This window comes from Cucurbita maxima, unplaced genomic scaffold (genome assembly GCF_002738345.1).
Source record: "Cucurbita maxima cultivar Rimu unplaced genomic scaffold, Cmax_1.0 Cma_Scf00003, whole genome shotgun sequence".
NCBI lineage: Eukaryota > Viridiplantae > Streptophyta > Magnoliopsida > Cucurbitales > Cucurbitaceae > Cucurbita > Cucurbita maxima.
The window spans coordinates 3,958,058-3,973,763 of NW_019272019.1; the positions used below are offsets into that span (position 1 = coordinate 3,958,058).

The 15,706-nt window shown below is 35.1% G+C and overlaps 3 protein-coding genes across 5 annotated transcripts in view; all 3 read right to left on the reverse strand.

Annotated features, from left to right (window-relative positions):
- Positions 1-3,072, reverse strand: part of LOC111477006 (probable leucine-rich repeat receptor-like serine/threonine-protein kinase At3g14840) — an 8,798-nt gene extending 5,726 nt beyond the window's left edge. The window contains exons 1-11 of one of the 2 annotated variants that reach the window (XM_023120918.1): positions 2,900-3,069; positions 2,651-2,828; positions 1,805-1,876; positions 1,622-1,690; positions 1,471-1,542; positions 1,311-1,382; positions 1,090-1,161; positions 920-991; positions 761-832; positions 604-675; positions 454-525 (exon numbers count right to left, since the gene is read on the reverse strand). In XM_023120918.1, coding sequence (XP_022976686.1) covers positions 454-525; positions 604-675; positions 761-832; positions 920-991; positions 1,090-1,161; positions 1,311-1,382; positions 1,471-1,542; positions 1,622-1,690; positions 1,805-1,876; positions 2,651-2,828; positions 2,900-2,978 — 902 coding nt within the window. In that variant the 5' untranslated portion in view covers positions 2,979-3,069. Of the gene's footprint in view, positions 1-453; positions 526-603; positions 676-760; positions 833-919; positions 992-1,089; positions 1,162-1,310; positions 1,383-1,470; positions 1,543-1,621; positions 1,691-1,804; positions 1,877-2,650; positions 2,829-2,899 lie in introns of both variants that reach the window. The other variant, XM_023120917.1, reaches the window with a different exon arrangement.
- Positions 1-12,568, reverse strand: part of LOC111477007 (probable leucine-rich repeat receptor-like serine/threonine-protein kinase At3g14840) — a 19,754-nt gene extending 7,186 nt beyond the window's left edge. The window contains exons 1-24 of one of the 2 annotated variants that reach the window (XM_023120919.1): positions 12,349-12,568; positions 12,077-12,260; positions 10,930-11,001; positions 10,782-10,850; positions 10,644-10,715; positions 10,484-10,555; positions 10,313-10,384; positions 10,134-10,205; positions 9,978-10,049; positions 9,822-9,893; positions 9,666-9,737; positions 9,241-9,312; positions 8,880-8,945; positions 8,353-8,418; positions 8,235-8,270; positions 8,113-8,153; positions 7,413-7,792; positions 7,057-7,252; positions 6,802-6,948; positions 6,434-6,552; positions 6,135-6,345; positions 5,811-6,048; positions 5,467-5,617; positions 4,232-4,814 (exon numbers count right to left, since the gene is read on the reverse strand). In XM_023120919.1, coding sequence (XP_022976687.1) covers positions 4,422-4,814; positions 5,467-5,617; positions 5,811-6,048; positions 6,135-6,345; positions 6,434-6,552; positions 6,802-6,948; positions 7,057-7,252; positions 7,413-7,792; positions 8,113-8,153; positions 8,235-8,270; positions 8,353-8,418; positions 8,880-8,945; positions 9,241-9,312; positions 9,666-9,737; positions 9,822-9,893; positions 9,978-10,049; positions 10,134-10,205; positions 10,313-10,384; positions 10,484-10,555; positions 10,644-10,715; positions 10,782-10,850; positions 10,930-11,001; positions 12,077-12,260; positions 12,349-12,442 — 3,039 coding nt within the window. In that variant the 5' untranslated portion in view covers positions 12,443-12,568 and the 3' untranslated portion in view covers positions 4,232-4,421. Of the gene's footprint in view, positions 1-4,231; positions 4,815-5,466; positions 5,618-5,810; positions 6,049-6,134; positions 6,346-6,433; positions 6,553-6,801; positions 6,949-7,056; positions 7,253-7,412; positions 7,793-8,112; positions 8,154-8,234; positions 8,271-8,352; positions 8,419-8,879; positions 8,946-9,240; positions 9,313-9,665; positions 9,738-9,821; positions 9,894-9,977; positions 10,050-10,133; positions 10,206-10,312; positions 10,385-10,483; positions 10,556-10,643; positions 10,716-10,781; positions 10,851-10,929; positions 11,002-12,076; positions 12,261-12,348 lie in introns of those variants that run through there. The other variant, XM_023120921.1, reaches the window with a different exon arrangement.
- Positions 12,569-14,514: 1,946 nt separating this feature from the next.
- The window catches only part of LOC111477055, a 5,492-nt gene continuing 4,300 nt past the window's right edge, over positions 14,515-15,706 (reverse strand). The window contains exons 6-7 of the mRNA XM_023121006.1: positions 15,035-15,164; positions 14,515-14,933 (exon numbers count right to left, since the gene is read on the reverse strand). Of these exons, the coding sequence (XP_022976774.1) occupies positions 14,808-14,933; positions 15,035-15,164 (256 nt within the window). The 3' untranslated portion in view covers positions 14,515-14,807. The remainder of the gene's footprint in view (positions 14,934-15,034; positions 15,165-15,706) is intronic.

Genomic DNA, 15,706 nt, shown 5'->3' on the forward strand with positions numbered 1-15,706 from the left:
GGGGGGGGGGGGGGGGGGAGAAAAAACTACTTGACAAGTGTGCAATCTTTACATCATTATGGACCTGGCATAACATAGGGACGAGTGACGGTTTTAGTACTGTTGGAGTATTAATGTAAAATACTATGACAGATTCATAACTTTTGTCAGTTTGTTCAATCTGGGGCACCAGAGTAACTTTTCTTTCACTTTCAGAGAGAACTTTCCATTCCTTTGGAAACGTATATCAATTCTTTTTAACTAATAAAAATTTCCTCGTTAATGATAAAACAATGCTATGGTAAAGAAGGCATTAGTCTCTATAACCCTGCTGTGTAGTGGTGGTAATGCAAAAGTTTTGGGTAATGCAGTATTCCATTACAAGAAATTTAAACTATCTTCCAAAAATTCATCAGACTTTGATTAATCATGATATAGCATCAAGATGGAGTAGAGAGTAAAAATTGTACTGACATGGTTTGCACGTTTTGCAGCCCATCAAAACTTTCGGGCAGCGTCCCATTTATATTGCAACTCCTCAATATACTATAGACAACTAGAAATTAATTAATAGCTGGATTAAGTACACGGAAATCTCAAGTTTTCACAGAGGGATTAACTTACAGGGTTTTCAAATTTGTTAAAGTATTAATGGGTGGAAGGGGTGATGGATCTCCGTTCAAGTCACTGATTCTCCTGCATTTTGCAACTCAAATATGAATAACTAGAAACACACAGTACTTTAACTTACAAAACCATAAGGAATGTGAAGCAAACTAACACATCATTTAGTCGTGTCAAACGTCCAATTCCAGAAGGAATTGGCCCACTCAACCCGCTTGCCTGAATAGCTCTGTCACGATTAAATTAGTTGAGTGAGAGCTAATACACTAGCAACCAAGAATACTTGAGAGTAGCTGAATTAGAGGAAATTTCTCACAGTTTTATAAGTTTTGGCCAATTCTCAATATACTTCGGTATTGACCCTGTGAAGTGATTATCACTAACTCGACTGCATCATAACAAAGAGAAGGTTTGTTTAATTATTCATTCCTTCTCTCAAAATTGGATTAACGAAATGAAGGGTTGAAGAAGGTTTCATAAGCTTACAAGTCCGTCATGGTGGTTATACTTCCCAAGGTAGATGGGAGCTCCCCAGAAAAGTTGTTTGAGGTGAGAAGTCTGGATTACAATAAACAATGGTAAAGGAATGATCAGCAGAAAGCTCTCCTTAATGCCTAAATCATTATAACTAGAGACAATTTAAAACAAGTACTTGAAAGAAAATGACAAAAAAAAAAAACTCAAACATGAGGGTTGAGGGGTCTCACAATCTTGATAAATTGGTCAAATTTCCAAGTTCTGGAGGTAGACTTCCAGAAAAATTATTAACTTCAATGACCCTACGCGACCAAACCAGTAACATTAGTCTCAACCAACGCATCAAAAACCCAAAATGGGGTCATAAACAATAGGGTGATCAGAACATACAACTCTAGAAGAGTGCTGATGTTTCCCAACTCTTTTGGGATTGGACCCGACAATCGATTTCCAAGAAGGGAGCTGCAAAATCACCCACACACATAAGCCATATAATCCACTTCCTGAATTCATTATATAAATCTTTAAGGATTGAAAATACATGTTGGCAAGCTTGGTGGAACCCCATTCTGGAGGAATCGGGCCGCTGAGATAGTTGCGGGAAAGATCGCTGAATTAACAGAGAGAATAAACGAGTGAATGATTGTCGGGAATTTCATTAATAATCAAGCACACGAGAGAAGATGTGAGGCAAATAAATAAAGAATAGAAGAAAAACGCTTACAGTTCCTGCAGGAAAGGCAGCCTCGCTATTGCCGGTGGCAGAGTACCCGGAAGGCTCTGCGCCCTTAGACGACTGCAACGCCATGCCACCGAGGGCGCCAAAAAATAAATTAACGACAAAAAAGAAACTCGTTTATATAATTTTTTTTTATATTATTTAAAAATTCCACGTGGCACCATCCGCTTAAATACTTCTCTAAGCAATTATGGTGTTTTAATTAACAATATATGATATATTTAAATAAATAAAAAATTTGTTTATCGTTTTATTACGAAATTATTATTAAAAAAAACATAAAAGATATATCAAATTGTTTTAAATATTTTTTTTTGTTAAAATACTATTTTGAGACCTGTTTAATTTTAATAAATCATAATTTTAGTCTTTAAATAATAATAATAATTTTTAAATTCATAAATTAACATAATATTATATAGAGAAATACTGAAGAGAAAATTACGTAGTAATTTTTTCAAAAAAAAAAAAAAATTATTCGGTTCAATTATAAAAATTTTAAGTTAAATTAATATAGTTATTATAATTTGAAATTAATGGATAAAATCCAAAATTTAATAAAAATATAAAAATATCGAAGAACAAATAAACTGTTAAAGCTCAAGTCTCGAGATATTGTCAGTTTTAACTAATTACCTACAGTGGTTAACTTCATGTTTTAAAACGCTAAACTATTATAAAATAATATTTTGAACGTGGTTTGATATTAGTGGTCAGAAATACTTAGATTTAAATCTAAGTTTTTAATTTATTTATTTTTTATTTTTTGGTTTAGAAATTTATTATGAACAAAAAAAATAAAAGGAAATAATTGGGTGAGAAGGAACATACATGCCGGTGACGTGGCAGACGGTATGATTGTGGAAGGTGCAATTGCAGGTGACGTTATTATAATAACCAGTTTCGAAGGAAGCCGATACCCAACCGCTACTCAAACCGCCGCAAGGATCCGCCGAGAAATTCCAGTCCGTCTTCCCCAATGTCTTTCCGATTTCCCTCAGCGCCTCAACTGATACATATAATCATAATCAAGATCAAAATCAAAATCCGATTCGAAATACAGTAGCGGCTTCGTCGTACCTTCGTCGTCCGGCAGCCGAGCGGCGGCGGAAGCGAGAGAGAAGAGAAGAAAGACGGCGAGGAATCGAAGCGCAAACATAGCAGAGAGTGGGCGGAGGGAAGGGGATGATGAAATTTGCGGCGGAGAGGGTGAGATTGGTGGATTTGGAGGAGGGAGGTGATTGCAGGGGCGTTTAAAAAGTGATTATGGAAAAATTATAGTTTGTTTTAGTTGTGAAATTTGGGAAGCGACAGCCAAATCTACGTAGTTTCGTTCTTAATGTTGGTAATGGAATTTGTGTTGAAATTTTAACAAGAATCTCCTAAAATTAAAAGTATATAAAATATATTTTTTTTACTGATGAAATGAAAATTTTTACAAAGTTGAGAAATGAGAATGGATTTTGTTTACAATGTTAGATGAAAGTGTTCCACATTGGTTAAGTTAGGGAATGGTCATGGGTCTATAATCTAAGAATATACTCTCCATTGGTGTGAGGCCTTTTGTGGAAGCGCAAAGCAAAGCCATGAGAGCTTATGCTCAAAGTGGACAATATCATTTCATTGTGGAGAGTCGTGTACGTCTAACATACGATACTAGTAAATAATCTCTTTATTTAAGAAAAATCGATATTTATATTTGAACTTCTATAATTATTTTATACCTTTAGATATTCCTAAAATGTAATTTGGAGGCGTTTCCAAATTTACCCTTTGTATGGTTAGAAAATTAGAAAATTAGAAATGAAAATAATAATTAATATAGAAAATGAATACATATTTTACTTCCTTCATTCTTAAAGTTAACCCGTATGAGTAGCGATCTTTGTTACTTGCGTCTGTGATTTCGTGTCATTTTTAATAGTTTTTTAGCTTAGTCGTAGAGATTGAGGTTTGATAAGCCGTAAACGAGCATTATATGAATGAATCTGTCAACTTTATGAAAATAATTGAACAATTTCTTAAGCTCGGTAACTTGTAAGGTTAGAAATTAAAATTTTTAATCTCTTTGTTAATAGTGTATCCAGTTTTATTTTTCTCTTGACCAAGGCAAACTTTGAATATGTGAAGAGATTGTGATGTCTCACATATGTTAGGGAGGAGAACAAACCACCATTTAAAGGGGTATGGAAACCTTCCCCTAGCAGATGCGTTTTAAAACCTTGAGGGGAAGCTTGAAAGTAAAAGCCCAAAGAAGACAATATTTGCTAGCAGTGGATTTAGGCCGTTATAGAGATGAAAGACAAAATCGACCCCTAGAAGCCGAGAGACCGAAATAGTTTAGCATCAAGGAACGAAGTAGTTCGAACATTTAAACTTCAACTCAAAATTCCTTTGAACGCTATAAAACAATTCCTTTGAACACTATAAAACAATTTAAGTTGTAAAATCTACAGTAATTGAGTAGAGATTGGCCATTAGGCATGGTACTGCCAATCAAAAAGGGGGGAGAAAACATTTGTAGAGCAACAAGCATATATTCGAAGTTTTGAAGGGTAACATAGTAAGATGCAAGCAGAAAATGATTGAGGACGAAGTAATATCAACCTTGGCTTCTATTCTCCAAGTATTTAGAATCCATGAGGATGGGGTAGAGATCACTGGCACTTGTTGAAGAACCAGTCCATGGTCCATCCATCGTCGAACTTTGCGTCTGGCTCTCGTCTGTCGTTTGCCCTTTCTGGCGATAAATTTGGCTCCACATTGCATTCACATCTTGTTTTGAGACACTAGGATTTGAAACCAACTCCTTCACGGCAACCTTCCCTTCCAGCATGCTCACCACAGAGGACATGGCGGGTCTGTCCCCAGCAATGACGTTTGTGCATTGGAGAGCAATGTTGATCATCGCTATTGCCTCTCTCTTGTTGAAATCAGACCCTAACCGTGGATCCACAAGCTCTAATAAACTGTCTTTCTCTTTTAGAGTATTAGCCTGACAATACAGGTTATAATAGTTTCGGCATTAGTTTCAGCAAACTAATGCCGGGATTCATTACAAGTATAAGAATCATGTTTGAGAAACTGTGAGATCTCACATTGGTTGGAGAGAAGAACGAAGCATTCTTTATAAGGGTGTGGAAACCTCTCCGTAGTAGACACATTTTAAAAACCTTGAGGAAAAGCCTAAAGAGGACAATATCGGCTAGCGGTGAGCTTGGCCTATTACAAATGGTATTAGAGCCAGACATCAGATGATGTGTCTACGAGAAGGTTGAGCCCCGAAGGGATGTAGACACGAGACGGTATGTCAGAAAAGACATTGGGTCCTGAAGGGGGTGGACTAGGGGTCCCACATTGGTTAGAGAAGAGAACGAGTGTCAACGAGAACGCTGGGCCTCGAGGGGAGAGGTGGATTGTGATATCCCACATTGGTTGGAGAGGAGAACGAAACATTCTTTATAAGAGTGTGGAAACCTCTCCCTAGTAGATGCATTTAAAAAACTTTGAGGGAAAGTCCAAAAAGGACAATATCTGCTAGCGGTGGATTTGGATTATTACATAAGCAATCAACCTTCTTATGATGTGATAAATACTACAGAACACAATAGATAAGCACGGGGGAGTGAAAGATAGAGTTAACTCACATGGTCAAGAAGGTAAAAGCAATCATCCTTGGTTCGGAAACTCGTGTTGCTTCGACCACTAACTATCTCCAACGCCACAATGCCAAAGCTGTAAACATCTGCCTTGTCGGTTAAGTAGCCTCGCATGGCGTATTCTGGTGCCATATACCCGCTGCAAAGTAACAGTGTGATGGGGTGAATATTTGGATGGTACATTTTTCAAATAAACTAAATTTAAAGAAAACAAACTAACATTCCCCCTCACGCAATCATTCAGACGAGAAACCTTTTCCCTTCATCATTTCTCTATATATTGTAAAAGCATGGAAAGAAAATGGAAGAAATTTTCTCCCAGGGTAACTCACAATGTTCCCGCAACCCGGGTGCTGATGTGTGTATTTTCTTCTTCATCCAGCTTGGCTAAACCGAAGTCGGAAATCTTGGGGTTGAGGTTTTTATCGAGCAGAACATTGGTAGCTTTGATATCTCGGTGAACAATCTTAAGTCTCGACTCCTCGTGAAGGTATGCTAAACCTCTGGCTATACCAACACAAATCTTCTGCCTAGTTGGCCAATCCAATTTCAGCTGACATTCTTGGGGTCCTACGATACACCAGATGTCATGACCGATATACGAAAAAAAAAATTCTGAAGAATCATAGTCGAAAGTAGTACGGAAATATTTTTACCGAATAAGGCACGAGCAAGGCTATTGTTTTCCAGATACTCATATATAAGCAAAAGTTGATTTCCTTCAATACAACATCCATAAAGCTTCACTAGATGAGGGTGCTGCAATGCAGATATCATCCCTATCTCATTCACAAATTCACGATTTCCTTGCTTTGATTTTGCAGAGAGTTGCTTCACTGCAATTACGGTGCCATCGGCAAGAACGCCCTGCATTTTCCAGCACAGAACTTCACACCAAAAATATAAAATCCTTGAAAGGAAAGAAGAAATAATGAAATCGACACGCCAGTAGTACCTTGTAAACAGGACCAAAACCTCCTTCTCCAATCTTATTGGCAGCATCAAAATTGTTAGTGGCAGCTCTGATTTGTCTTAATGAAAAGGAACCTGTTCCGAGATCTAGACCCTTCAACTCTGCAGAATCGGCACATTTAAATTAGTTCCCCATGATTCCTCGCATTATCTCGTATGCATGGAATCTCCGAAAGTTACAGGCTTTTTAATGGTCAACTTTGTCCAATTCAACACAAGTTAAACTGACCAATATATGTAATCTCACTAATATCCACGACTTTGCAACTATCGCTAACGTTAGAACTGAAAGACGGGTTGAAAAAGTCAATAATAACAGTTCAGATCTCATGACACATGCTTTGAAATTACCTTGTTCAAGTGTGCCCGTCTTTCTTTGACATCCTCTCCACCACAACACTCCAAGAACCAAGATGATAACAGAGACCACAGCAGCCACAATTCCACCCACTGTACCAGCAGATATGGCATGTCCATCCTCTGATGGTGGCTTAAAGTCTGCTTGGAGCAATGAGAAATAAGTACATCGAACCAACGGTTTGATAATGTAGCAGGATAGATGAAATGGCTCTGATGATCTTGAAGTGAAAAAATGAGTCTACCTACCAGGATCAACAGAAATGGCGGAAATTAAAGGACCATAAACTCCTCGCACAGGGATAGCATTTGACCCCTTCCCAGCCCAAAATAGGCGGATTTCTATAGTACCATTAGTCACAGAAACTGTGAATTTCTTTACAAAAGGTTTGCCAATACCACCTGCTGCATCTGCAATATTAAAATCCTTCAACTCCAGTTTTCCCTGCAATATTGGTATACATCAAGGAATTTCAAGGTAACGAAGTAATCGGTAAGTTTGATACCAGCAGAAACTAACAATATAGAAAAATCTACACAGATATCTCGAAGTGGGGCAAAGAATAAGATAATTTCTTCATAAGCAGAAGCGCAGTATCTATTACCTGAACGTAGACATCAAATAAGCGTCTGCCAAGGCTTCTGTATGATTTGTCATCAGTAAACATTATCTCAGCAAAATGGAGGCTTACTGTGTAGTTTCCATTACCCATGCAATATGCATAATAAGTAAGAGAGATCGGAGAAATGCGTGCCCTCATGTACAATTCAGGATTTGATATTGAGAGAGCAGATGAGTTTAATGCGATAAAATCGTCTGTTGTGCGATCATCGTCCATAAAATTACCAGTGTTGCTAAATCCCCAATTTTCTCCACCTTGAGAAAACAATGACGACTTTCCAGTGTTTGTGTCCGCATCAAATTTGGGTGTTCCGTTAATTGTTTCTTCCTTCCCACCGCAGTTGATATGGAGAGAGTACGAAGCTGCAAGGAACAACACCATATTGGTTTTGATTGGAAGATAAATCAAATGAACAGAACTGATGGATGCTGAATGTCTATTAAACATATCAATGCCAAATCTAAATAGCAACATCAGATCCTAATAGCTATGAAGTCTTATTAGTCTATTATGATCTAGTTTTATCAATATATGGGAGTTTACTGACAGATGTAGATTGCACTCATTACTCCTTGCATTCACACATTACATATAGAAGTGGAAATCCATCTAATATAATTTCTAGTTTTTACCTTATCCCTCCAATAAAAAATGAGACTACGAAAACAAGATTTCAACTCACTTTTTCCACAAGTGCTCGGTAAACAGGAAACTGCTCCATTCCTAAAACAAGAAGATCAGTGGTCATTAGAACATTAGGAAATTCAAACAACAAGCCAACTCAAAGATTAGAGAAAAACTTACAAATTATTGTCCTGTGAAGAACTCGCAAACAGGTTTCTGCAAGGGAAAAGAAGAGATTGGATAGGATTGTTTCATTTGTTATTCAAAAAAGGTCGTGTAAGATTAAAGGCATACTTACAAATTTCGTGATTGGCAACCAGTGTTCTGATCATTTATCCGAGTAAATTTGTTATAAGAGAGATCGCTGTAAATAAATAACTAAAAATTTTTAAAAAAAACACCAACAACAATAAGATAGCAAGAGCAAAAACTTTCCCTTCCCTAACATCCCAAGGAAAAATAAAAACAACCATAGGAATGTTAATCAGAGCCAAAAACTATATTTAACCTCTTCAACTGTTAACTCTTTTCTCAAAGAAAATCTTCAGGTATCAATTATTTAAAAAATAAACTAAAAAACACAACAAAAACATAAATCAGGTACAAACAAATTTTCCTTCTTATATCACTGGAAAAGGAAATGGTTGTGTAAAGTAAGGTGCTTTTCCTTTCCAAGGATTGGAGTAATATGATACTATTTGTTCTCTCTCTCTCTCTCTCTCTAAATATTTTTCCTTTATTTTGAAATCTCAGCTCATCTCTTTTCAATTTTAGCACCTCAATACCAATTCATGTAACCAGAAAGCAATTCGAAAAGAAATTTACATGCTTTCTCCTTGTTGTAGCATCCAAGAGGGCACTGATCCATTTAGCATGTTTCCAGATAGATATCTAAACAAGAAAAGATCAGATGAGTAGTGCAATTAATGAACTTTTGACAATAAGGAATAAGGAAGTTGTCTTTTTTTTTAACAAGAAATAAGGCAAGAAGGGTCTTATCATGAACATGCTACCTGACAACCCAGGATATGATCATATTCAAACAATTTACTCAATATCAAAATCTATGAACACATATTGAGATCATAGTAACTGGAAATTAAAGTTTGAATGTGAGCATAGCCTGGATTGCCTTTTTTGAACAAGAAACAAGATATTGGTCCAGTAACCAAGATAAAGTACTCACATGCTATCCACTTTTTTCAACGCTTCAAAGCTGGCAGGTATTGGTCCAGTAATTTTGTTGAAGCTAAAGTCTCTGCAGAAGAAATCAAGCAAAATAATAGCAAACAAGTATTGTCAAAAAACAGTAACGAATATCTTATCAAAAAAAAAACAGTAACGAATAACTAAATTAATAATGTTGTCAAGAAATATGTTCCCAGCAGCAAATGATCTGGATTCTGGATATGTAAGAATAGCATACGAAAACTTTATCAATGCAAAAAAAAAAAAAAAAAACTTTTCATTCGACATTTCATGCAAAGTCATAGTACAAAAACAGCATGTAATAATTCATTACAAGAAATTAACTATCATATGAAAATTCATGACACTGCGATTATCATGATATAGCATCTAGACAGAGTCAGAGAGTAAAATTGTACTGACAAAGTTTTCAATGCTGTAAGTCCACCAAGATTGTCGGGCAGCACCCCAGTTATATTGCAACTCCTCAATATCCTATAGACAACCAAAAACTAAATTAATTGTTGGGATTAAGTATACGACGGATGTCTTCAAGTTTTCACAGAGGGATTAACTTACAGGACTTTCAATTTTGTCAAAGTATCAAGGGGTGGAAAGAGCGATGAACCGCCATTCAAGTCGCTGATTCTCCTGCATTTTGCAACTCAAATATGAATTAATAGGAACCATAGTCCTTTGACTTACAAGACCACAAGGAATGTGAAGCAGACTAACACATCAGTTAAATTTGTCAAAAGTCCAATTTCAGAAGGAATTGGCCCACTCAACCCGCTTGCCTGAATAGCTCTGTCACGATAAAAATTAATTAAGAGTTAACAGACTAGAAACCATGTAAAATATAGAGTAGCAAGATTACAGAAAATTTCTTACACTTTTCCAAGATTCTTCCAATTCTGAATAAACTTAGGAATTGACCCTGTGAAGTGATTATCACTAATTCGACTGCAGGGTAACAATGAGAAAGTTCATTTCACTGAATCATTTATTTGTTCATTTGATCAAGATTAAACTAACGAAATGAAGGGTTGAAGAAGAACTCAAAATCTTACAAGTCCGTCAATGTGGTTATCCTTGCCAGGGACGGTGGGAGCTCCCCAGAAAAGTTGTTTGAGGTAAGAAGTCTGGATTACAACAAACAATTGAAGAAAAAGAAAGATCATAAGAAATCTCTCCTGAATGTCAAAATCATTATAACAAAACTCAAACACGAGGGGTCTTACAATCTTGATAAGCTGGTCAAATTCCCAATTTCTGGAGGTATACTTCCAGAGAAATGATTCATTTCCAGAACCCTAAGCGATCAAACCGATGAAATTAATCTTCTACCAACTCATTCAAAACCCAAAACGGGAAACAAACAATTGGGTAACAAGAACTTACAACTCCGCAAGAGTACTGATGTTTCCAATCTCTTTTGGGATAGGACCCGTCAATCGATTTCCAAGAAGGGAACTGCAAAATTACCCATAAACATAAGCAAAATTAATCAAATTATAGAAATATAGGGATAGAAAATACATTTTGAGAAGCTTGGATGAACCCCATTCTGGAGGAATTCGGCCGCTGAGATAATTGCGGGTGAGATCACTGAATCAACAGAGAAGAAACGTTGATAATCAAGCAAACGAAAACATTTCTGGACGTGAAGTAAATGAACAATACTTACAGTTCCTGCAGGAAAGGCAACCTCACTATTTGCGGCGGCAGAGTACCTGGAAGACTCTGCGCCTTCAGAGCACTGCAATTGCCACGTCATCCCACCATGTCATTAATTCTTGATTAGAAAATATTAATTAAAATTATTTTTTTTAAAACTTCATAAAACAGTAAGCCATCACGTGGATTAGAGTCAGACCAAAGACGGAGCCGCAGCCGATGACCAGGAATCCTACGTGGCATAGTTGACTAGTCAACTATATTTGACTTTTTCTAAAAAATCTATATGATTTATTTGTCCAGTTGACAAGTGGGACCTGGGCGCACATTCGGAATTAGTTGGCTAACATACGCGCCAGCCGTTCTTTTTTTTTTTCTTTTTAATTGTCTGATAAAAATAAATAAAATTAACTTATTCATCCTCATTCATCAATATCATTTTCAAATTTAATAATTCCATTTGATGTCAGAAATTAAAAAAAAAATGACGAAAATGAATGTTGGTCAATTTTTTTAATCATAAATAATTAATTTTTTGGTTTTTTCTTTTTTTAATCTTTTGATTAAATAATAGATATATTTTCAAAAACTGTTTTTTAATTCAAAATTATGTTTTTAATATCTGAATTTTAGAATATATAATTATATTACAAATGGATAATAAATTGAATTAATATAACAAACTCAATTTATTTTTTCAAATTAAAAAAAAAATGATGTTATAAACTAATAATTATATAAAATATATGAGGTTCCTAAATTAATTAATAATAGTTTATATTAAACACAATATTTAATAATAAAAAAATATATAAATTGATTGGCCTTATAGCTGCCTTGGTTGGTGTTGAAAAGTATAAATTATATATATATATATATATATATATATATATATATAATAAAAGATTTCTTAATTATATTTCAATTTAAAAATCTATGAAATAAATATTTATTGACTATAAAATTAAAGTTAAATTTAATTTCATGCATTTTATAAATCATAGAAAAATCGAAAAAAAAAAACTATTTAACAATATCTAAGATTTTATAATCATAATTACATAGAAAAAGCGAAAAAAACAAAACAAAAAAAAAAAATCTAAAAACAAAGAATTTTTTTAAAAAAAAGTTAAATTAGAAAATGAGGAAGAACTTACATGTTAGTGACGTGACAAACAGTATTATTTTGGAACGAGCAATTGCAGGTAACATTGTTAACAAAACTTGGATCGAACTGCGTCGAATTCGTTATCCAACCGGAGCCGACGCCGCCGCATAGATCGGCGGCGAAATTCCAGTCGGTCTTTCCCAATGTCCTTCCGATCTCCTTCAACGCTTCGACTGAAGAAATCAAACAAAAAATCGGAATCAAAACAGAATCCGATAACATTTGCGGAATCCAGATCTAAGTCGGTAACGGCGTGCGTACCTTCGTCGTCCGGCAGGCGAGCGGCTCCGGTAGTGAGGGTTAGGAAACAGAGGGAGGAGAGAAAAACGACGGCGAGGAATCGAGGCAAGAACATGGCTCGGAGCGGCGGTGGATTTGGATGAGGAAGGCCTGAATGAAATGAAATGAAATGAAATGAAAATCACCTAATTCATTTACTCATCACTGAATTTCAATTAAATACTAAAGAGAGAGAGTATGAATGATGAACAGAGTCAACCTCTAGTCTTTAACACTCCCTTTTATCGACCTTCACAAGTGATTCTTCAAAAACTTTTTAACCATTTTTACCGTGTAGTAAATATCTTTGTGAATGGTAAAAAATGTTTAAAATAGATAATATTATACCATTATAAATATACCTGTGTGAGTCTTGAGTCTCGGCTGGACTAACAGTTATGTTAGTATAAGTCTCGAAAGTGCAGTCATAGTGAAAAATCTAAGAAGTTACGACCTCAACAAGGTGTCTTTGTGAGCCATAATCTCGTGTTGTCGATTTGAATTCCTTTCACGCTATACATATATATATTTTAAGAGAACCCTTTGATTTGGATTGGACAATAAACTAGGTTTGGATCCTTATATTGGCCTACGTTTGATGAAAGTCTCACATCGGCTAATTTAGGGAATGATCATGGGTTTATGATAAAAGAATGTTATCTCTATTGATACGAGGCATTTTAAAAAACCCGAAGCAAAACCACGAAAGTTTATGTTCAAAGTAGATAATATGATATAAAATTCGATAATAAAAAGACATTAATAATAATGGATAAGAAGGGTCAAAAGAATGCAGACACAAAACGACGCGTTTCAATCAAGTTGATGGAAAAAATTGAAAATAATTGAACAATTGGGAATGGATTGAAACGTCGTCGTATTGCATGTGTGAAAGCAAATTGAAAATTTAAATTAGATATAAAATAATTCATATATTCCAAGGCTATTTTTGTCATTTCATTTTATACTTCCAACCCAACTTGCCGATTGATGAAAATTAAGAGACAAGAACCTCGTAAATTTGGAAAACCGTGTTTGGTTCATAGTTTTATTATTTTTCTATTGTAAGAAATATTTTAAAAAATTAGATCAACCACATTCTTGTGTCGGTTCATTTATATTTATCATTAATATTGTCGAGAATTAAAAAAATTTGTTCTTAAATCAGCTAAAAAGGTATAATTTTGGTTTGATTAATTAATTATACAATAACATATATGAAATTCAACGATTCTCATATGAACGTTAGAAGTGTTATTCATATCTTCTTTTTGAACGAGTTAGTCTCCTCATTTTGTCTAAGGATTTTTTTTTTTTTTTTTAACGGAAAGAAAATAGAAGAAGTTCGAGATTCGGGTTAGAAAAATTTTGTTGATATGGAAGTCTCCTTTAGTATTCGAGTGACGAATGTGATGGATGATATTTGCAAGACCTAAAAAACACGTTGAATATATCAATAACTTAGATCACCTGACTACAAAAGGCTAAAATTGTAAATTCATATATAAATTAATATTAATATGGATGAATGAAGAGAAAAGGAAGGGCATTGATTGACAAAACTACTCAAGCTAAAAATAATTATAATAAATAATTATCCTCAACTTTGGAAGAAATTGACTTGAATTGCAATGGGAATTTAATAATTTTATTAAAAAGTTTTAATTTTTTTTTTTTAACATTGTGCCATAGAATTTTATTAAATTAACTAATTATTTTTTTAATCAATAGTAAATTTTTGAGAATTAAGGTAAAATATTATTTTGAATTGTAGAATTTCGTTTCGAAATTAATGTTAAACAATGTCAAGTAAATATATTATATTAATCTCCAAAATAATTTTCGTTAAATTAATTTTTAAAATTATAAATTTAATATTTTCCACCTCACTGGTTGAATAATGATTATTATTCGTACTTACAACACATGGCCGATAGTGATTGGATCATCGATTGGGAGTCAGCTAAAAAAGACAAAGATTTTGTTTGGTTGAAAACTGGGGAACACCTCTACTGCTTCTTCTCCCTAATCAATAATCAGGTCGGGTTTCGAGTTGACTCAAGGAAACGTCGAGGTTATTTCTCTTTATGGCCCACAGACACGAATTAAGTGGTAACCCAAGGTAGCGACGAACAGCACAGATTGGTATCTCATAACATTATACGGGTATATATAGTTCGACGAGCATAAATACATCGGTATCAACCCTGTATATGCTCGACACCTACCAAACTCTCAACTTTTTGAACAATTTCCAAAGGAGTTGAAGCAGAAGCTGGTTTAAAAGTAGAGAAGAAACCAGAAAAGGACCTGTGACTTAATTTACAGACGATGGCCTTAAAGTTGGTAGGTATTCATACATCTGGTAAGTAACTAAGAACAGTTTTGGGACTATATATATATATACACTTACAACTCCCAAAAACGCATGTTTTATAAGATCAACACTCGATCCCAGTATTTATCTGAACAGAGAAGGAAGTTCGACGGATATTCGAGAGTGGAGCGTCGACTCTTACAACTATCCCTGAATTCCCAACGTTTCCGTTCCATTTTGACCTGCCGATCTGGATGTCGAGCGGGAAATCAATATAGAAGAAGAAATGATAGGACAACAGTGAAGTATAAATCAACATGATCCACAGACACGAGGGAGTTCAATACTTACAGAAATTGAAGCAAAGGCAGAAGGGTGGGCAATGAAAGAACAGCCGCACATGAGATTGAGAAGTTTCTTCACTGAATGAACAATTTCAGCACGAAACCCAGGATTGCTTCCACCAAAAGTACGACTCAAACTGATCATTTTAAAATCAATCTTTAGATACAAAATCACCACCTATCACTTGAGAAGTGGAAAAATGAAAATCAACGCTGCAAAGGTCTCGAACTGAAAATCGCGATAAATAGAAGAGTGTTGGAGGAGAATTATCTTTGCATCTGTACCATTACAGTTGCTCTGGGGATATTTTTATGCTTCCCCTGAATTACTTTCATACGGTGGTTTGTTGGAAAAGCTAAGATTCATATACAGAAACCCAACTAGAGGCCTAGAGCTTTACTGCAGCTTCTTTGGATTGATTCTTTTTTTTTTCTTTCCCCTGATAAATATATTGTGTAACAGCCCAAGCCCACCGCTAACCGATATTGACTGCTTCGGCCCGTTATGTATTTTCGTCAGCCACACGGTTTTAAAACACGAGTGCTAGGGAGAGGTTTACACACCCTTATAAGGAATGATTCGTTTAACTACTCCAACCGATGTGGGATCTAACATACTGCCTTTAGTTGGAATTCTCCGCATCTGTTTTTCCTTTTTTTTTTTTTTTTTTTTTTTTTT